This window comes from Panthera pardus, unplaced genomic scaffold, assembly GCF_024362965.1.
Source record: "Panthera pardus isolate Hobbes unplaced genomic scaffold, ASM2436296v1 HiC_scaffold_2, whole genome shotgun sequence".
Classification (NCBI taxonomy): Eukaryota; Metazoa; Chordata; class Mammalia; order Carnivora; family Felidae; genus Panthera; species Panthera pardus.
The window spans coordinates 94,282,090-94,305,558 of NW_026526765.1; the positions used below are offsets into that span (position 1 = coordinate 94,282,090).

The following is a 23,469-nucleotide window of genomic DNA, read 5'->3' on the forward strand; positions in this document are numbered from 1 at the left end:
ATGATTATATTTCGTTCTCCATGGTATCAAACACCAGTCTTAATACTTTGGAAAATATTTATAAAACCATGGTTTTTTATTTTGTTTTCTTTCATTGGTTTTTTATTTTGAGAATCAACAGAGGCTTAATTAAATTTAGGAACAGAAGGTAAATGTTTAAAAGTTTATAAATAGAGAGTAAATAATAAAGTAATAAAACCTCAGTTTGTGGAAAGAAGAGAACAATAAAGAAAGACACATTAAATGTCTTAATTTACTTACCTTTCATAGCAGAGACTCATTACATGCTTCTCAAAGTTGATAGGAGAGTTAATTATATTATTTTAAGACATAAACAACCAATTTAAAAGCCAAGAATATGTAAGTAGCAAAAACTGAGGGGACAAAGGGAGAGTAGGTAAATGGTTTTGTAAGGGTGTTAAATTCTTCATCTTTATAGCGGGGAACCAATAACAGGGCCCAAAGTCATTAAATCAAGAAGTTAAGGACATCATGGAATATAATATGTGAATAATTAATAGCGAGAGAGAAAAGGACGTACTTAATCAAAGAGTAAAAATTGTTTATCAAATTTGGTCAAGAGTTTGGGACACCTGGGTGGCTCAGTCAGTTGAGCATCCGACTCCTGATTTCAGCTCAGGTCATGATCCCAGGGTCATGGGACTGAGCCCCATGTTGGGCTCTGCACTGACTATGGAGCCTGCTCGAGATTCTCTCTCTCTCTCTCTCTCTCTCTCTCTCTCTCTCTCTCTCTCTCTCTCTGTCTCTCTCTCTCTCTTCCTCTGTCCCTCTCCCCCACTGGCGTGCTCTCTCTCTCTCAAATTAAAAAAAAAAAAAATTGGTCAAGAGCTTCAGGAATGATAATATTCCGTACCGACAAAGATAAGACAAAAGGGGTACTCTGTACCAGAGCGAGACAGTCTAGGAGACAACATCACAATAAGTATCAAGACAGCTTAAAATGTCATCCTTTGTCATAGTCGTTTCAAGTATAATAATCTAACCCAAGGAAAATAAACAGTGACTTGCACAAAGATGTATAAAAAAACAAGATTTTCATTCATTAAAACAAATATAATAAAACCGAATCTAAATACAGATGCATATAATATGAAAGTGATGAAACAATGGAATGATACAAGCCATTTAAAGTCATATTTTAAAAAATGGTTAACATAATGGAACATACTCAGAACCCACTAATAAATTAACAAAAAAAACCCCAGAAGATTAAAGTAAATATAATTTGTACATGTACATGTGTTAGAGCAATGACAGGTGATTTTTAATTACCTCTTTTGTGCTTTTCTGTATTTTGCAACATCTCTACATTATTAAGTGGCAAAAAGAAAATACGTAAATCCTAATGGCAGTTATTTACTCTGTGAGGTGGGCTTCTGTAACATGTAGTAGTTTCTTTATATGTTCCTGTGACTCCAAATTCACTCTTCAGTATGTACTGAATGTTGTTATATACCCAAAAACTGTTCAAAGCATTGGAGACAGGAGTAAACAAAATAGGAAGAAAAAAAATCTGTGCCCTCATGGAATTTACATTGTAGTAGGGAGCAAGACACAATAAAATAAATTTTTAAAATATATAGTATGTTACGTGATGATTAGTACTTAAATGAAAAAGCAGGGCCAGGGGAGTAGGATAGGAAGTGGGGGAGACGGGGGTTATAATGTTAACCAGGCTGTGAGAGAGGGTCTCCCTGAGAAGATGTTATTGGAGTCATGACCTGAAGCTGTGAGCCATGTGGCTAGCTGGTTGGAAAAGCATTCCCGTTAGAGGGAATATCATGTGTGAAAGCCCCATAGTGGGAACAGGCCTGGGCTGCCCGAGGAAAGGCAGAGTGGCTGGTTTACTGGAGGGGAGTAAGATGAGAGGCAGAAGAGGGAACAGGATTCTAAACCATGCAAAGCCCTGTGGACCAACATAAAGTCTCAGGTTTTCACCATGAATGAGATTCAGAGCTTTGATTGGAGGCATGGCAAGATCTGACATTCGAACAGGATCACACTGGCTGCAGTAATGGGAAAAGACAGAGGTGGGGGGTCGAGTGCGAGGACAGAAAAAGGAAGACCAGTTGGAGGCTCCACAATAATCTAGGCAAAGATATTAAAGATTAGCTCAGCACCTGACATGGGGCCTGACACAAAACAGGCATTCACATAAAGGTCATTGCTAAATGAAAAATAGTTACCTAAGATAATTTACTCTGCACGTTGTATTTTTCTTCACATAATAATTTTCATTTTTCATAATTGTCAAGTCATTCAATTTATTTAATTGGTTCTCTCTAGTTCACTACTCTTACTGGTGTGTCTACTTCACTTTATACCACAGGGCTTTCCTTATATATGCCACTAGTAAGTGGATTGTGCAAATCAACTGGAAATGCTTCCTTCGATGTAGGAATTTTCAGAGCAGTGGTATTTCTATTTTACTATATCTCCAATGTATCTTCTATCTGATTAAATTTTCCAGTTGCTCAAGTTTAAGAATTTCTGCCTGATTTATTTATTATTTGTGATTGTTTTTAATTTCGTGTGTGTGTTGTTTAGTTTAACTTCCACCAGGGGAGAAAATAGTCTCTTCGCTGCCAAGTGAAATAATAAAATTAAGCCATATAAATCAACATGATGAAAGCCAAATTCATGTGTCCAGTACTAACAGATGGCAAGTCTGAGGTATATATAGGAGAGTAAAATATTCATGTGTAATATGTATAATCAAAACCAAAACACCACTATTCCATATGGGAGAAAAGGAAGCATTCCAATAGAATCCTAAAGAGTCTAGAGAAGTACAGCATAATAGCACAGGCCTTAATTATTTTTATAGAAGAGTAAAAATTATATTAGCTTCACAAGAAATGGTTAGATGAGCCAGACCCTCATCCTACTTACTTTGATTGAAGACTTATTTGCTAATGAAATAGATAGATAGATAGATAGATAGATAGATAGATAGATAGATAGATATGCTAATGAGATATGTATAAAGAGAACTGTAATAAAACCCAAACTAAAAACTCATAGGTGACTGAAGAAAAACTTGCACCAGCTCCAGGATTATGATCAATTTTACTGAGAAAACTCTTTCGAATCAGCATTTTTCATATCAGGGGGAGCATGATGTCTTTGGGAATTGGGAAAAACCAGTCCTGGATAACGGCAGTACAGTTCCCAACTAGACAGTATTTGTGCACTGACAGCAGCCGACTTATCTACACAAGACTGTGCCTCCGTAGATTTACTCACGGGCACTTCAGCATTGCTATTATCCACTTTTTCTGGCTTTCAAATTCTCTTACATCAATGGTTCTACTCCACTGGTTAATCAGTATTTGTTAGCTGTCACATTAGGGTAAGTTTCTAACCCTATATCACCCCCAACAATCTTTTCTCTCTCTACTGATAGATAGGCTCTTTTCTCCTAAGCTTGCCTCCTTTACAATGAATGGAAACACAAGCATCTCCATTAGAAGAGATTAAAAAGAGGAATAAAATTTAAAGACTAAAACTCCCTGAGTACTGATGCATAGGGGCACTTGTACCCCAATGTTTATAGCAGCACTCTCAACAATAGCCAAATTATGGAAAGAGCCTAAATGTCCATCAACTGATGAATGGATAAAGAAATTGTGGTTTATATACACAATGGAATACTACGTGGCAATGAGAAAAAATGAAATACGGCCTTTTGTAGCAACATGGATGGAACTGGAGAGTGTGATGCTAAGTGAAATAAGCCATACAGAGAAAGACAGATACCATATGGTTTCACTCTTATGTGGATCCTAAGAAACGTAACAGAAGCCCATGGGGGAGAGGAAGGAAAAAAAAAAAAAAAAAGAGGTTAGAGTGGGAGAGAGCCAAAGCATAAGAGACTGTTAAAAACTGAGAACAAACTGAGGGTTGATGGGGGGTGGGAGGGAGGGGAGGGTGGGTGATGGGTATTGAGGAGGGCACCTTTTGGGATGAGCACTGGGTGTTGTATGGAAACCAATTTGACAATAAATTTCATACATTAAAAAATAAATAAATAAAAAATAAAAATAAATACATAAATAAAAAAGACTAAAACTCCCTGTTCTAAATATTGCTCCTTCTTTCCAGTTCACAGTTAGTAGTTCATTATTTAAACATTTGACTAACTATGGGGCATATGGAAAGTTGTCAATAATCCTTTCCAAAACACAATCTAATATAAAAAACAAGCAAAATATTGCTGTAAGGAAATATAACAGAAAGTCAACAGTGGTAAAATCATCATTTTGGGGCAGAGAAATTTTAAGGAACATTTATTTCTAAAAAAATATATATTTTATAGTGCTGTATTATAAAACTGAAGAAAATTGTATTGATGACTCTTTCTTAACACTGATGCTTTTATTTCTTTACAAATAAATGTGCAGAATAGTATTGGTAGAATTCTCTTTATGATCACAAAAAATTCTTTAGCAAGAGCATATATCTAACTATATTCATTAAGCCCAAATGGATTAAAGGAGTTTACAAATTCTCATATTCAATATCCACTACAAGGACTCCAAATAAAATAGCAATGGAAACAAGTGTTGGTGAGGATGTGGAGAAATTAAAACTCTCATAAATTGCTAGCTAGTGGAAATATAAAATGGTGCAGCCACTATGGAAAACAGTTTGTTGGTTCCTCAGAAAGTTAAACATAGAGTTAACATATGACTTAATAACTCAACTCCTATGTACACCCAAGAGAATTCAAAACATGTCCACAAAAATGTGTACACAAATATTCACAGCAGCATTGTTTACAATAGCAAAAAGTAAAAACAATCCAAATGTTCATCAACCAATGAATGGGTAAACAAAATGTGGTACACTCATACAATGGAATAGTATTCCACCACAGAAAGAACAGAGGATTCATTATGCTATTACAACACGGATGAACTCTGATGACATTATAAGTACAAGAAGCCAAACACAAAAGGCTTGTATGATTCCATTTATACAAAATGTCCACAATGGGCAAATCCAGATACAGAAGGTAGATCAGTAGTTGGCTAGGGCTAGGGAAAGCAGGAAATAGGGAGTGAATGCTAACAGATATTGGGGTTTTGAGGGGTGTTGAAAATGTTCCAGAATCAGAGAGTGGGGATGGTTACACAGCCTTGTGAATATACTAAAATCCATTAAGTTGTATGCTTTAAAATGGTAGGTTTTATGGCATATGAATTATATTTCAGTTTTTTAAGTATTTTTTTAAAGCAATGGAACAACCTCCCCACCAAAAGCAATATTTGCACTGTGTCATAATTCAAAACTCTGCAAAAAATAAGTACAGGGCAAAAAAAAATGGTGCAAGGGAATTTAGAACAAATACAAACAGATATTTTTTTTTCATACAAAAAGCTCATAAACAAACTGATAAGAAAAACACCAAGAGAAAAAACAAGCATTGGACATGAGATGCCAATTCATATAGGAAACATAAACAAATATTAACAATGGCAAAAAATAGTCAATTTCACCAACAATCAAGGAAATTATCATTACACCAAGATACCATTTTTTACCCATCCATATAATACAAATTTTTCAAAAAAATGATTCCAGCTTTTTCATGTCTTAGCAGAGGGAGATTAAATTGGTACCCACATTTCTGAAAAGCAATTTGCCACTGTGCCAGAAGCAGGAGATAAGAGGTGAGCAACAGATTTGTGTTGAAGGAATTCAGACTGACAGAGAGCAACAGACATAAACAAATCAATACAGTAATTTCAAAGGTACTTTAAAAGAAATAAAGGGTTGCAGTAGGGGCCCAAAGAAGGGAATGATCAGTCCTTTCTACAGGGGAAGGAAGTGGCCCAGGGAGGGTAATGCAGATGAATGAGAGCTGAGTCTCTCTGTTTAAAACTTTCTATACTAAGAAGTCAATTGAATATAATAACCAAAATTACTAATACGAAACCTGGAGTTCTACCAGGCATGTATGTTCTTTTCAGAAAGGCACTCTGGTCCCCTGTGGAGGATGGATTAGGAGGCAAACTTAGAAGAGAGACAGGTGAGGTGGCTGAGCAGTAAGCCAGGCAACCACTGTCGGCACAGGAATAGAGACCAGATGTTCCAGGGTTCAAATCCACATCTGGCTGAATGGATGTGAGCAGTGAGGGCAGAGGGTACAGGATGGCATCCTGCGGGCTTGAGTGACTGAGTATGTGTGTACAGGGGACTATACTCTGGTAGGAAGAAGGGGAGGCGGAAAAAAATTTGAGTTTAGCACCCAGGGGGAGGGGTATACAGTTAGGTCAGTATAGAAAGATGGTTCTACACATACTAGAGGCAATACATCTTCCTAATTAAGTACATAGGTTTCAGAGTTAGCCTGACCTGGATTTGAGGATCAGCTCTGCCACTTAGTAGACTGGTGATCTTTGGGATGTTATTTTATCCTCTAAGACCTCAGACTCAATTGAACCACCGATTTCATGGGCCGTTGTGACTGTTCAGTGAGAAGAGAACAGGGAGCACTTAGCACGGTACCCAGCATTAACGAAAGCAAGGGTGACTCCATCCACCTGGGGGAAGCCTTGGCAGTGGATGACTGGTGAGGAGAGAAAGGAACAAGGGCACAGAGCAGTGACATTAAAGAAAGGGACAGAACACAGGGGACAGTGAAAGAGGAGAAGAAATGATCAAAGGAGTAGAAGAATCAGGAGTGATATCCTAGAAGCAAAAGGAAAGAGAATTTCAAGAGAAGATTTAGGTCTCTACATAATGATGTTTAAAACAAACAAACAAACAAACAACCTCTTCAGGAGGCATCTGGATGGTTCAATTTGTTAAGCACCCAACTTCAGCTCAGTTCATGATCTTGCCATTCATGAGTTCCAGCACTTGCATCGGGCTCTGTGCTGTCAGTACGGAGCCTACCTCAGATCCTCTGTCTCCCCCTCTCTGCCCCTCTCCTGCTCACACTCTCAAAAATAAACATTAAAAAAATAATAAAATAAAATAAAAAACAACCTCCAAATTAGTGTGAAAGGAAGGTTGAGAATAATATGAATAGTCAGTAAAAGAGTATGTAATATTACCTATCTTATCTATTTATCTAACAGATATGCAAATGTATGAAAACACTAAGCAGGAGACTGTTACCAGTAAATACCTTTGAGGAATAAGTGAGCTTGGGGAATGTGGGGAGGGGAAGGAGGAGCATATGAATGGAATAACTTTTTACTCTACTTTTCATTGTTTGGATTCTTTCTTTCTCTCTTTCTTTCTTTCTTTCCTTTCCTTTCCTTTCCTTTCCTTCTTTCTTTTTTTTTATTAGAGAGGTTGCATTTATGTACTATTTGTGTAATTAAAAAATAAATATTACTGGAAAGTTGAAGTTATATAAGGAAAGAAAAGCTTTGGAAAGACGCTGTTGACTCGGGTAACAACAGTTTCTGTGTGGTGGGGACAGAAACCCATCACAAAGGGCTGGAAAAGGAGCAGGAGCTGAGTGAGGAAGGAGAACAACCCAAGTATTTCTTCAGGAAGCCTGTCTATGCAGCAAGAGAGGGCAGCTGGAGGAGGATGCGGGGCCAAGGGAGGGATTTTAATTTCTTGTTTCAAGGTGGGAGAGATTCAAAGAGAATCTAAGAATACAGGAAAAAAGCCAGAGCCGGCTTGGTAAACAGATGGAATGTATAAGAAAGGGAATAACGGATGGAGCAAGGGAATCAGAGGGAAGAGGCTCAAGGCAGAAATTTGCCTTGAAGCAGCACTAGTTCTTGGGGCAGCCAAGAGCCTGTTGGGGGGGCGCCCCCTGCAGGCGGGCTGGGGTTCATGTGCAAACAGACAGAGCGCCTGTTCTACTGCAAGCTCCTGGTGCAGTGCAAACAAACTGAAGAAAAAACTGTGAAGAACAGGAAAGAGAACCAGCAGGTGAAAGTATTAACCAAAGGCTGAAAATAAAGAAATTCAAGCCCAACTTTTCCCTGTAGAAAACAATTTCTACCATCTCATCAAGTGAAATCTTTCATAGTTGGCAGACACATTATCCCTTTTCTCTCTTTCTTTGCAGGTTCTAAGGAAGAAAGTGCTGACGTCTCTTTCATCATGTCCAATCTGGAGGCAAAGTCCTGACAAAACTTCTTATTAAAAAAAATATATATCAAATGAACAAAATCCATATCTTCAGCTTTAAAGTAGCAATAGTAGTGATAGTCTTATTATTACAAGAAGAATACAAAATATAGCTTTAGGCTATGACATCACTGTCCATTTCTGATTTTCTAGTCCTGTCAGTTCACCGTGATACACAAAGCGTTTTCAGCTTTGTTCTGATTTGTGAATGATTTCTCCCTGCACATATATTATATAAAGAGCTGATTTTATGGGGATGATATGATACACACAGTGGCCTTTAGTGTTGGGATAGATTTTATAATATACACTTCACTCTAAATTATGCCTCCATCCAATTAAAAGGATGAGGTTACAGGCACTAGGTGTCTGGAGCAGTTACCATGATGGCTTGTGTGTGTGGTTGTGTATGCTGTGTGTTGTGTGTGTGTGTGTGTGTGTGTGTGTGTGTGTGTGTGTGTGTGTGGTGTATGTTGTGGGGGAGGGGAGGGGGGAACAGATTGATAGAGGGGGAAAGAGAGAGAACAAACAACAGACTGCCTGAGGCACATGTCATCAAAAGGACTACAGATAAAAACAGACCAAAGAGGCTGGATTAGAGCTTTCTTTAGTGGACAAAAGGATAAGACTTAACTGAAAGACTTAACTGGAGGATTAAGTCTCTATGCTCGTCAAGTTCAGGACTGACAGGATGAGGGAACGGGTGCTGTCAAACCCTTGCCAGACTAAATCTGACATGAGCTTTATAGAATGGAAGCACACACTGAATTCCTCTTCCCTTACAAATGCCCTCCCCACTGAAAAAAGCCTAAGATCCACCTGCCATATGCACACACCAAGAGGAGGGAAGACTGTCAAGATGGGAGTTTGAGCAGAGTTTCAGTTAAAAAATTAGAAAGCAGGGGAAAGGTACGGTGGGACAGTCTCAACCACTGAAAGCATAAGCCATACGTTTGCAGGGAGGAAAAAAGGAAAAGCTGTGCACATTCTGTGGCTCACTGTACCAGGCGCAATATTCTCCACCTCTCCAACTTTTCAAAAGTCTTCCTCTAACCCCAGCTTTGGTAGAAACCCAAAGCCAGCTTTCCCCTCAGGACATACCTTACTTCTCCAGTAGCTTCGGATACTCATTTTCTCATATCTTCCCTAGCAAGGGCAAGGAGACCCCTCAGAATCACACGGCTCCTCACTGCCCCTTCCAGGCAATCAAACCCTCCAATTCCCCTCAGAGGCCCCTCCTGACCAGTGCTCACCATCTTGGCCCCACAAACCTGCTTTCATCCATCATTTCTTCTCCCAGTAAGTGACACTATCCATGCTAGGGCCCTGAGAGATGTGTTAGATATCATTCTGGTCTAATACTGCCCACATCCAGGTGGTCACAAAGTCCTCTGAAGTCATCCCCCACCCCATCTCTGGAATACTTTCTAGCTCTCTCTTCTTAACTGTCATAGACCAGGTCCTTCAGGTCTTATGCTTAGACCAGCATGGGGAGAGCTTTGGTATCTCTGCACACCTAGATCCTCTTCCAGGCCATAGCTACCTTCTACCTGCCGAGACTTCGCTTGGTCCATGTTCCAGAGGATAAAAAGTGGAGACACAGTGCTGTGGATGTTGTCTTTTCAGTCAGTGAGCCCTAAGGACCCACAATTACCTGGGTCAATGTTTTTGACCATCCTAATGTCAATGACTAAACCAACCACGATAGACAGATACGGCCAAGAAGACAACAACAACAAAAATCAGATTATTAGGAATGTCCAAAATTCCATACCCAACTAGCAAACCACTTATGGAATAAACATAGACTTCACTGCTATTAAAATGCTCTGGCCTCAGCTCATCCAGACAAAAACATGACTGAGTCTTGCTAGCAGCTTCCCATGAACTGGTGCCAATAATATGTGATGGAATGATATTTTAAATGTGCCAGTGTTCTAGAAAGTAATATTGGCCAACTTCAAAAAAAAAAACAAAAAACAAAAAACCGTAAGACAAGTTTTCTGGACCACATCGGAGCTTCAGAATGAGAATGTAATTTCCAAAAAGATTTTTCCTTGGGCCAGATCTAAGGGAGAAAACATGCAATTCAACATCCCAGAAAAGGACCCAAAGATCCTCTGAAGGCAAACTGGAGCAAGTAGATTCATCTCGGAGGTACAATAAGCCAGCAGCAAGAATGTGATATCTGTGGCACACAAGGACAGCATGCCCAAGCCAGTTCTGAAAAGACATCCCAGTAAAACAGCAGAGACCAGGAAAAGGGCTCTGAGCAGTCCCTGTTTCTATGTAGTGTCTGCAGGGAGCTCAAAAAAAATTAGTCTCAGGCTAAAATAGCCATCAGTTAGTCAAAAGCTCAGACTTTTAAAAAGAGGGATTTAAAAAAAACGTAATTATTGAGCATTTTCTATTAAAAAGGCAGTGGCACCAAATTAACGCTCTAAAGGTGAAATATTTAGTCATCCAATCAGTTGTTTAATTAGCACAATGCCAAGCAAAACTGGCTGACAAATTCCTTCTCTGAATCAGCTTCATTTACTTTCTGGCTCTGCACATGTATGAACAGTCAGAATGAATTTCACAAATCCAAGTTCACACCAAAAACTCAACTTAATGAAACTTAAATGAAAACGTTGTTATCCTCCCGATTTATAAAACAGAAAATGTAAGAAGCATCTCAATGCAAAAAGTCAAATGTAAGAACTCAAGTATAAAGCAGTCTGATTAAAAAGAAATCATCAAAGACCCCAGTCCTGGGCCTCAAATCAAAGGAAAAGCAAATCTAATGGACCAAAAAGGCAGGACATTTAAAAAAAAATCAATTATTAACTAAATCTTCAAATCCACAAGAGAATTCTTATCATTCGGTCTCCTAAATCACCAAAGTGATTTCTAAAGTCTACGTTTCTGACAAGATCACACGAGCCCTGGTTTCGATCATATGTCAATCAACACCAAATACTGACCCACTTCCACGTATATGACAAAGTTCCCATAGCATAGAAAAATAGTGATTTAAAAATGATTTAAAATGGGGCGCCTGGGTGGCTCAGTCGGTTGAGCGTCCGACTTTGGCTCAGGTCACGACCTCATGGCTTGTGAGTTCGAGCCCCGTGTCGGGCTCTGGGCTGATAGCTCAGAGCCTGGAGCCTGTTTCGGATTCTGTGTCTCCCTCTCTCTGCCCCTACCCTGTTCACACTCTGTCTCTGTCTCTCTCAAAATTAAATAAAACATTTAAAAAAATGATTTAAAATAATTTTAAAAATTAGATTTAAAATCTAACCATTTTTGAAGGAATCCATACTCTGTATTTGGTCCAACATGGTATTTGCTCAGCAACCACAGAGGCATTCTAGGCTACTACGAGTATCTGGCTTTTCTGGAGTGGAAAAAAAAAGGGGGCAAATACACACGTTTTAACTTATTTATATCATTTTAATTCCCAGGTAGGAGAGAACAGAAGCAGTCGCAGAGACTGTGTCCAGAAATAACCCAAGCTCTACCTTGCCAACCTGATACTTCTTTCACTTTTGAAGACCCAGCCTTCTTTCTACAGCAAGTCACTGTACTGTAGAGCACAGTCTGGGGCAAAACCCTCAGACAGAAACAATGAGAGAAAAGACAGCCGAACAGTGTGCCAGGATCACGATGTAGGCAAGCTATCCCCAGGGCCCACTTGGTGAGCAGCATTTGGTCGCCAACCCTGGGCATCTCAGAGAAGTATTCTGAAGAGGAGGGAAGAAAAGGGACTGAAATATTTTGCAAATAACATCTTCTACTCTCAACCCTAACCTCATACTAATCTACCTTCATCTGTGAACAGAGAAAGAGAAAAAGAAACAGAAGAGGGGAAGAGTAAAGAGAGAAGGAGACAATAATAAAGACAGTTACAATAGAAAACACTGGTAAAAGGTTCTGGAGTCAGACTGATGTGTGGGAAGCTCAGCTCTGCAGCGTAACAACTTCGTTTTACATGTTGGCCAATCTGCTTAATAATCATGCATCTTTGTTTTCTCATCTACAAAGTAGGGCTAATAATACCCTGCTGGGTAGTTGTGAGGAATAAACAAAGTATGTAAAGCACTTAGCATGCCGCCTGCCACAGAGGAGGTAGGTGGTTAATATAAAGAAGCTTAAGAAAGAAGAGGAGTGGGAGGGGATGAGACGGAGAGAACTTTCAGAGAAAAAATCTCAAGGGTTAAAGAAGCATCTAAACCCAGAACAAATACCTCATCTTCTTTACAATCAATCTGAAAATATTTCTTGGTCACCTACCACATAATGAGCACCGTGCTTCATTCAGAAATGAAGCATCCTCCTCCTTACTCTCCAGGTGCACACAATCCAGCTCAAGAAACAGAAAGCACACGTGCAAAATATGTAAAAAAACAAAAACAGGGGCGCCTGGGTGGCTCGGTCGGTTAAGCGTCCGACTTCGGCTCAGGTCATGATCTCACGGTCCGTGAGTTCGAGCCCCACGTCAGGCTCTGTGCTGACAGCTCAGAGCCTGGAGCCTGTTTCAGATTCTGTTTCTCCCTCTCTCTCTGCCCCTCTCCTGTTCATGCTCTGTCTCTCTCTGTCTCAAAAATAAATAAACGTTAAAAAAATTTTTTTTTAAATATTAAAAAAAAATAATAAAAAACAAACAAACAAACAAAAACAAAAACCCACCTCTATTGTGCTAAATTGTTAGATATTCTATGTGTACTACTGCAAGCACCGCAGCCATGTGGAGAAGGGGCCTATGAGGGCAACTTGTCCGAGGAGTTTCAGGGTCAGGGGTGGTTAGAGGCAGGAACGGGCACTTCCGAGAAGCAGGGGGCATGTCAGGGGAAGGAAAAGAAGATGTGCCCCAGCTGGAATTTTGCACCTAAAACACCAGGAATATGAGTAGGCAGTTGGGGGGTGATGAAAGACTGGACGAGGGATGAGACAGGCAGGAAAGCAGACAGCATGGGAGCCAGCTAAAGCAAAAGCGGACTGGACTTCAGAAATGAAGATGAAAAATAAAAGAGAAGGATCTGCCTGAGTCTCTTTCAGATTTCTCGTTCTTGTTTGAGGCTGAGTGCATTCTTTCTTCCTGATATTTCTTAGGAGGAAACAAAATCATACTCTTCTATCTCCCTAGATAGAGTCAGCATCACCCTTCTTGATACCCAGGCTGCCCAGGGCAGAGTGTATAAATGTGGGCTTGGTGGAGTCCATATCCTGGCTCTGCCACTTACCAACTGTGTGACCTGAGGCAAGCAAACTAACCGGCTGGGCCTTACTTCCCTTCTCTGTAAAAGAGGGGTAATTATAATACCCACTCTCAGATTGTTGAGTGGATAAGCAATTCAATACGTTTAATAAATTGCCTTACTTGAGAAGCACTTAGAAGAGTGCCTGGCACACAGGAACAAGCCACAAAAGTAACCTGATATTATTATTGTTACATCTATTACCTTCCATCTTTAGCCGGAATATAACCGTAGAAAGCACAAAGAAGCATCTCGCATGTCACTAAGGAGGAGGTACCAAGGGGAAACCCATCTTGGAATTTCAAGTTCTTCCAAAACTACAGCCAACAGTGAAAACCCCAAGGCAAGACACCCAGTCAATCCAGTGTCACACAGAGGATCTGAGCCCATACCTGGCTTGGTGAATGGCCTCCATCCACTCTTTACCATCCTGCTCCTCCTCACAGCGCAACTCCAGGGGTTTCTGACCTTCATGGCCAAAAAGAACGGTAAAGTAATACTAGAGAGAAAAACAAACAAAGTTTAGTTTTATTTTTCAAGCCTGACCGCATAATACACTATTTTCCTACAAAGGGTGTATGTGTAAAAAATGCATCAGCTTTATGTAAATCATATTTCAAAATGTAGTATCACTCCCAGTCCACTTGGCAATGACTTTGCACCTAGAAGATACAATAGGTTGCATCTTAATGCCCTTCAGTAAGAGTCAACCCGCAACACCTTACTCGATATAGATATTTGATAAGGCTACAAGGTATTTGATAAGGTTACACACATGCAGGATTAAAACTCCTTGCTGACATTTCTAAACCTAATAAAGGATATCTAACCAAAAATTTACTACAAACATCTTACCTATTGGTGTGCTACTGCAAGCAACCTTTCTGAAATCAAAAATAAGAAAAAGATGGCAGTTATCACTACTTACATTTGCTAATTCTCTCTGGTGGGCAATATAGAAAAATAAAGGAAAAAAGGCACAAGAAATGGAAAGCAAGGGAAAAACTGATTTTTCACAGCTGATATAATTGTCTATATTAAAAATTAATTGAAGAAGACATCCAGAGGGCTAACAGACACATGAAAAGATGCTCAACATCACACATCATCAGAGAAATACAAATCAAAACCGTATTGAGATGTCACCTTAAACCTGTCAAAATGGCTAAAATTAACAACACAAGAAAAAACAGGTGTTGACGTGGATGTGGAGAAAGGGAAATGTTCTTGCACTGCTGGTGGGAATGCAAACTGGTGCAGCCACTCTGGAGAACAGTATGGAGGTTCCTCAAGAAACTAAAAATAGAAGTACTCTATGATATAGCAATTTCACTACTAGGTATTTACCCAAAAGATACAAAAATGCAGATTTGAAGGGACACATGCACCCAAATGTTTATAGCAGCATTATTAACAACAGTAGCCAAACTATGGAGAGAGCCAAAATGTGCATCAATTGATGAATGGATAAAGATGATACACACACACACACTGGAATACACACACACACACACACACACACACACACACACACACACACACAATGGAATATTACTCAGCCATCAAAAAGAATGAAATCTTGCCATTTGCAATGACATGGATGGAGCAAGAATGTATTATGCTAAGCGAAATAAGTCAGGCACAGAAAGACAAATACCATATGACTTCACTCATATGTGGAATTTAAGAAAACAAGCAGATGAACATACGGGAAGGAAAGGGGGAGAGAAGAGAGGGAAACAAACCACAAGAGACTCATAATGACAGAGAACAAACTAGGTTGATGGATGGAGGTGGGTGGGAGGTAGGTTAGATGGGTGACGAGTACTAAGAAGGGCACCTGTTGTGATGAGCACTGGATGTTAAGCGATGAATCACTGAATTCTACTCCTGAACCCAATATTGCACTGTATGTTAACTAAAATTAAATTTTTTTTAAAAAAATGAAGAAAAAAAGAAACAAAACAGATGAACATATGGGAAGGCGGAAAGAGAGAGAGGAGGAAACACACCACAAGAGACTCTTAAAGATAGAGAACTGTGGGTTGATAAAAAAAAAAATTCATTGAAAAACTACTAGAATAAGACCACCAAACAAAATTGTTGGGGATAAAATCAATATACAGCACTTTGGTATAATATCAACAAACACAAAACTTAATTTTGAAAACAAAGCATTTGTAATAACAAATACAAATAGGACTAAATCCAAGAAAATATGTTTATCAACTCTAAGAAGTCAACTAATCTATAGTTTCAATGCATTCCAATAAAAATATCAATAGTTTTTATTTTTGGTGGAATTTGAATCTGAGAACTGAGCCAGGGGAGAAGCTTTCACTTTAAGCCAGTCTAGTTGAGGCTGGACGTATTAATTACTAAACTGAGACTCTCTGGAAAGGAAATGTGACGAGATAGCTTTTTATTATATGAGAATATTCAGAAAATACACTGGACCCACCAGGATGTCATGATGGGGCATAAAAAGAACCAGCCCCACAGAGCTGCTCTAAGGGAGAACCAAAGCCAAACACAGAGTTCTTCTTGTTGTCCCACCTTCCCACCTACTCCCAAAGTTTTGTTCATTCAGTGTGACACTTAGGTACTCATTTTCTTCAAATGAACTAAAAGCCTTCAGGACAATAATCCTAGAAATAAGAATTTCCAGCACAAGGGGAAAAAAAGAGAGAGGCAAACCAAGAAATAATCTCTTCACTATAGTGAACAAACTGATGGTTACCAGAGGGTTGGTGAGTGGGGGTATGGGTGAAATAGGTGATGGGGATTATGAAGTGCACTTGTGATGAGCACCAGGTAATGTATGCAAGTGTTGAGTCACTATATTGTACACGTGAAACTAATATATACATAGTATATTATCTAACTGAAATTAAAATAAAAACTTAAGAAGAAAAAGAATTTTCAACACAATTACACCAAAAAGAAAAAACTAAGAGTTTATGCTCAGGTTACCTGTGCATAAATCATCAGTGCATTGAGGACTCTGAGACCTGCCTATGTGATAATCCACCGCACTTCCCCATGGACAGTCCTGAGCCCCATAAATGACAAGCTGTCTTTAGTTCTTAAACCTCCTGTCCAGCCAGAGAACTAAATGCAATGAACCAGGGGGAAATAAGCTGATGAAGGGGCCATGGAGAATGAGAAGAATTGAGTTTAGCCCTCTATTCAATAAAGCTCCATTTAAATTTGAGAGGAAAAAAGTCGAAACTCAACAAAATAACAAATCAGTGTCTTAAAGGTCAATCCTATAAGTGATGGCATTTCAGTAACTGCTGGCTATTGTCCAAGCCCAGCGGCCCAGTCCAGGGAGAGGAAACATGTAATGAACCAGCCCGATCTATTGAAAGGCTGTGACGGGCGGCTCCACAGCAGCTGCTACTAAGAAACCCAATTAAAAGCCACCTTTCAGAGACAGCAAAGTAATTATATTAGCAGAGTACATCCAAAGGTTAGACCATGTCTCAGGCATAACAATGATGGTTTTGAGAAGTACATGTTACCTTTCCAGGAGTTCACTTAACAAATTCAGCCCAACTACAAAAAATTAAACACTGCCAGGGCGCCTGGGTGGCTCAGTCGGTTAAGCGTCCGACTTCGGCTCAGGTCATGATCTGCGGTTTATGAGTTTAAGCCCCGCATCGGGCTCTGTGCTGACAGCTCTTGCTGACTTGCTTCAGATTCTCTGTCTCCCCCTCTCTCTGCCCCTCCCATACTCATGCTCTGTCTCTCTCTGTCTCTCAATAATTAATAAACATTTAAATTTTTTAAAAAATTAAATAGTGCCTCTGCATGCATCTATAACTTATTTTTTGGCCTTTCATCAAAGTTTTCTTTGTATAGAATATTCTGGCCTCATTCTGATATGAACTTAGTATACCATGCATCTATGTGTCAGACCTGGGGCTTTAAAGATCCCTTGAGGATCAAAAGTAGCAACAGGGGCACCTGGGTGGCTCAGTCGGTTAAGCGGCCGACTTCGGCTCAGGTCATGAGCTCACGGTCCGTGGGTTCGAGCCCTGCGTCGGGCTCTGTGCTGACAGCTCAAAGCCTGGAGCCTGTTTCGGATTCTGTGTCTCCCTCTCTCTGACCCTCCCCGGTTCATGCTCTCTCTCTGTCTCAAAAATAAATGTTAAAAAAAAAAATTAAAAAAAAAAAAAAGGTAGCAACAGACTCCCTTGACAGTACTCTTGACCTCAGACCTGTCCCACTGTAAGAACCTGGAGAAATTCCAAAGTACTGGGTCATTATGAAGTGCAAGGAAGAATTAAAACAGTGATGACCTTGTTTATGTCTTTAAATTTAACATCCGCAGTGACAACGACTTTCTCTTCTTCTCCCAGACATTCCCACCCGTTTCCCCAATCTATTTCTCCAGGCAGATTCTCTCCCAGGCACCAGCCCCATATATATTTCTCCTATTACATAGCATTTCAGTCAGATCTAAAACTGAGTTCATTACCTTCCCTCTCTCCCTCTCATACTCTTGTCTTTTCTCTGTCAAGTGAATCTTTATTCAATGGTTACCCTAACTGGGAATCCCAAAGTCATCTTCGACTTCCCCCTCTTATCAGCCCCACATGTGGTTTCACCAAAGCTCTTTCATAGGACTCCCTTCTGGCTTTTATTATCCCTCACCTAGACTACTGTAGCAGCTTTACCATCAGGCGACAAATATGACGGCTTTGAAATACTTACCAATTGATACTCATTGTCTTACAGCTGACCCCTCTTGTTATCTTACAGCTCTCCCTCCTTGTTATCTTACAGCTGACCCCTCTCCCTCCTTGCTATCCTTGTTATCCTGGCCACTATGACAGCCAAAAGGTTAATGGCCCCTGCTGAAGGAGGACAGGATGACCTCAAGAAGTCCCGGTGAGTTTGGAACACAAGGAGAAGTGTGGAGAAAGAAATGGTCAAGGTAAATAGAGAAATCATGAGACAGAGACACATATGGTACAGCTTCACCTCACTCAGGGCTAAAAACCCAGAGGAGGGTGAGGAGTTAAAAGGGTTGATGACAAAACCAAAATCCAAGGAGCTTCTATATCGCTGTTCCTTTAGGGATCTAGAGAATGTCATCTCATGGAACGTTCTCATGTCCTGCCCCCGACTCTCACGACAACATAGGGTGGTCACTGCAAATCAGCAAAACTGGTGTCACAACAGTTAGGTGAAAAGAAAAAAAAGGCCTAAGTTTTGAAGTTGGCTCTCCAGAGCCTGACTAGCTTTTAAGTGGTGTGGACATTTGCAATTATACAGTATACTATGGAGGCCCAAGAAGGGAAGGGCACTGTCAAAACTTACCATGGGATGGGGTAGGGGTTATGCAGGCCTAGAAGAGCCAAAGTGGGACCATGTAAGCCATATGGACAACCAGGCCCTGGCTGACCCAGGAGAAAATAGACTGCAAGTTACAGCAGCCACACACTTCAGCAACAGTCGCCAAAAGATAACCAAGGCAGAGCCAGAACAACACCAGACCATAGTCAGAACCAGCAAGGACTCCCCCAACCTTTGATACATACACACACACTCACACATTCACACACACACACACATACACACACACACACACACCCTAAAGGACACGTGAGACTCCATTTACTGAGATACCATCTTAGGGAGGTACAGAGGGAAAAATGAATTTCCAAAAGAGACTTCCCACATTACTGGGGCAGACTGAGTTTCCTACTCTTAACTAAATCTAGGTTCTTTTTTTCTCCACTTACTAAGTGGAGAAGGGGTCTTAAGGAGAAAATCAGGTAAAATTTAGAAAAGTATTTTCTTTTCACACCTAGTAATGAACATAAATCTGTGACACCAACTCCAGTCCTATCCAACTCCCTCACCCCAAATTTGGTGGCCAGAGTTCTCTTTCTAAAAGATAAATCAAGCTTCTATGTCTACTTACAAAGCCTCACTGGTATTCTCAAACACTAAAAGCAAATCTTATGCAGGCTAAAAATGTCCTACACTAATTAGTTCCATTCTCCATTTTTAAACTTGTTTCTGTTTCCTTCAGTGTGTGCCATACTCCAGTCACACCAAGGTATTGCTCCTCCAAGAAGACAAGCTCCTTCCTCAGCCTCATGCTACAGATAGTACCAGGAGTGCGAATCCTGACTCCCCAAGCGGTAACTCAAGAACTTGGGCAAGCCACATAACTTTTCTGAGCCTGAGTTTCATCCCAGGCAAAATGAGGACAATGATGTAGACCTTACAGGAACAAATTAGCGGACATGCAGTGCCAGGCACACAGTAGGCCCTTAACAAATGTTAATTTCCTTCTCTATCTGTGTATTTTTGTCTTGCCACATCCCCAGTCTCTTCACCTACAAGTTCTTACTGAACTTTCACAACTCACGTCACTGAAATGTCATTCCTCTAAGAATCCTTCCCCAGCACCTTTGACAAAAGGATCACTCTGTCTTCTGGGTTTCAGTAATCCTGTGGACCCTCTTCTTACATCACCTTAAGAGTTGTCCACACGTGGTCTCTTCACTGACAGCCTGGTCCTTTTGTACCATTGATCCTAGCTCTGTGCTAGACACACACAAAGCCCTCAATACTGTTTGATGAATAAATAATTATCAGTAAAGAAACAGGAGGTATAATTAAATTAATAAACTTGCTTCAGACAGCCACATGTGGTGAAAAACCTCATGACTGTATAATCAGATCCAGGTGAAGCCATCTAGAGAAAGGATTTTAAAAGGGATTGGCTTAAACTACCAATATACCTTTTTATCCTAAATATGGAAAGTCAAAACATTATCATGACCTCACCAACACCTACAAGAGCAGTAAGAACAGATACTTTAGGTTTGCAGATTTACCAAAGATTCTTATTTCTTACCTATAATGATCATAAACTGCCAGAAAGACAACATAATGAACAGGCCTATTACATTTAAATGTTCAGGGTCTTTCCGGTATCTACTGTACCTTTGTATGAATTTTAATTTTTCAGTTTTCTGGGTTTTATTATAATGGGTTTGCTGCTGTTTATGCTATGTGTTTTTGCAGAGAGAACAAACGTAACCCAATATGAAAACACAAGCTCACTTAAAACTCTGGTCCTTAAGCTCCTGCAAGTTAGAGACAAATTTATAGCTGACAGAGGCAATTGCTAAAGAACAGTCCTACAAGACCACTTCCACTTTCCACATTTCTATATTGTTTGAATCATTTACAAAAAACACCTATAGCTATACAGCCAACAAACATATGTTCATTCCACTTTTAAATTGTTTGAGTCACAACAGATACATACAACTATATAGTCAACAATAAGTGCACTCATGTATTTTAAAAACTGTTCATATCTTTGTAATACTACCCATATATCTAGAGAAAATAAATAACATTGGTCAAATTAGTGATGTTCAAAGGCAGATTAAAAAGCAATAGGGAAAAAAAAGCAATAGGGTTTTCTTAAAAGTATACAGCAGAAAAATAATTTATTTTTAAACATGCTGCTCCATGCATATTACCATTTGGATGGTACTGCAGGGTTCTAAATTACTACATATGCTCTTGAAAATTTTCACTTTTAGATTAAGAGAGCCAAAGTCAACCCTGTGTCTTCAATCACTGAGCTAAAAAACCCTCCTGGTATCCCCTTCGCACTGTTCCTGTCAGGAAGGAGGGACGGAAGACACCCTACGGAGTCCACTGTGGTATTCTTCTCCTCTGGGCCTCCCAGATGCCTGATACTGCAAGTCAAACATAGGGTGGATAAAGAAATGGGTGCCCTCCAAACTGTCCCTGGCTGGGTGACTCAGGCCCAGGGGACCAGGGACCCGGACAGTGCAGCAGCCTGGGTGCCAGTGCCTCTGGGATCACAGCACGGCTCTAACACAGGGTGGAGCTCTCCATCCTCGCCAAGCCTTGAGGTTTGGCCTACGAGTCCCTGGGAATGTGAACAACACCATTCAGTGGCCCTTTGCAGCCCAGAGTGGATTTCTCCCATTTACCCTCATGGGTTGCTGTGGCCGTCCATCCCAGTTCAAAAGGAGACTCCAAGTGTTTGAGGAAGTGGAGATGGATAAAGCTGGGTATAGGGCTCTAGGTCCATTTCCAAAGTGATAATATAGCATGTGGTCATGTTGTTCTTCCTGTGATTCATTACCTCCTGCTCTCTCTCTTTCCTTCTATAACTGCTTGTAGAGTGGAAGTGGAATACATTTTAAACACCTGATGAAATTACTGATGAAATTGAGCTCTATGTGCTCTATACTACTATACCATACCATACCATACCATACCATACCATACCATACCATACTACTTTGTGCTCTAGACTTCTACACTATACTATACTATATACATATAGTGTATATATACTATATACTACACTATACTACTTTTGACTCTTGAGTTCAACTTCACTCAGCCTGACAACTGTGGTATCTTTAACATTCACAGGAACCTCAGTTAATGTTTTTCCAGTATGTGACTGGCCCTTCATAAGAGAAAAGTATCTCATCCCTGAGCCCTCGAGGCACAGGCAGATCACTATCAACTTGATGTGCTGCCACTGCCCTAGTGAGAGAAGACAGACTGAAAATAACAGTAAGGTGGAGGCGGCGGGGGGCGGCGCCTGAGTGGCTCAGTCGGTTAAGCATCCGACTTCGGCTCAGGTCATGATCTCACGGTTCATGACTTCGAGCCCCGCGTCGGGCTCTGGGCTGACAGCTCAGAGCCTGGAGCCTGCTTCAGATTCTGTGTCTCCCTCTGTCTGTCCCTCTGCTGCTTGCACTCTATTTCTCACATTGTCTCAAAAATAAATAAACATTAAAAAAATTTTTTTAATAAAAAAATAAAAATGGGGAAACACTTTATGTTTCTTTATACCACTCCCCTCCTCAAATTCTCACTCTTTTGTACTTCCTGTCATCAAAATTGTGACTTGTAAGGTACCTCTCCGCCCACTGTGTCTGGTCACCATGGGTGCCAGCTGGTGTGGCACTAACTGAAGAAGAATGTTTTTATCTACTGGGATCATTTCTTTACCACAGCTCTGTCTCATAGGAACGTTTAGCTCCAAAGAAGAGTCTGTGTAAGTTAAAGGAGATTGATTTCTCAACTACTTTATAGACTCCATCTTTTCATATCATAGTTATATGTCGAAGCTCTTCGTTGTTAAAACATATGTCAAATCATCCAACTACCTCCTCCAGGTCTTCTTAGACACAAAGATCTAAAAGGCTGAAGGCTTTTCTTCTCCCTATTGCTTTACTTCCTTTTTAACTCAGAGATACAGAGACCTTGCCATGGGCATACTGGCTTCAATACCAGCCAACTTCACAGATTCACACCAGCATCTGAGCGCTCAGTGTAGCTCAGCAGAAAGAGCCCCAGGCTAGAAGGCGGGACATCAAGTTTTTCCTTCTGCCTCTGGAGACAAAGTGTGAACTGTATGCACCAAGTTCTTCTGGCACTCAGTTTGTTCTTAGGTGAAAGGAAGACAAGGCCACTTCTCCTGCTAACCCCAAGGTAAAGATCAAATGCAATAATACATAAAAGTGCCTTGAAAGGCATGAGTACATCTTGTCATTGCTGTGGGGGGTGGGATTGCCAGATTTTACCTTCATCTCAGGTCTGTGTAGGACACTGGACTTGGTCCAGATCCACAAATCTAGGTAATTCAAATGTTCGTTCCTTTTTTCCCAAAGTTTTTCTTGGAGAAAAGTGCATAGGGAAAAGAAGAAAAGGATGTTTTAGAATGATTAACCAGCACACTGGGTACCTGGTAATTAAGAAGAGGTCAGACTGTGTTTGTTGTTGGTTGTTTTGTTCTCGTAAATTTTATGTGGTTGTTTGATGTTCATGATGAAAATATTCCTAATTCTCCCAAAGACTTAGGAGTTATAATTTGAAGCTTCGATGACATGCAAGAACTTAATGATTTGTCCCAACACAAGCCAATACACTGATTGTGAATTTGAAACTATGAATAAGACACAGTAAAATCCACACTGTGTTATAATATCAGTTTTTAAAAACTGACTCAGTATACATTTCTCTATTAATCAGATTTTAGATTTTAATTGAATAAGAATTTAACTTAGAAACCAGC

The 23,469-nt window shown here is 40.2% G+C and overlaps 1 protein-coding gene across 2 annotated transcripts in view; it reads right to left on the reverse strand.

Moving 5' to 3' along the window:
- Positions 1-23,469, reverse strand: part of RASGRF2 (Ras protein specific guanine nucleotide releasing factor 2) — a 240,831-nt gene that overhangs the window by 153,108 nt on the left and 64,254 nt on the right. For both annotated transcript variants that reach the window (XM_019462875.2, XM_019462873.2), the window contains exon 2: positions 13,757-13,863. In XM_019462875.2, coding sequence (XP_019318420.1) covers positions 13,757-13,863 — 107 coding nt within the window. The remainder of the gene's footprint in view (positions 1-13,756; positions 13,864-23,469) is intronic.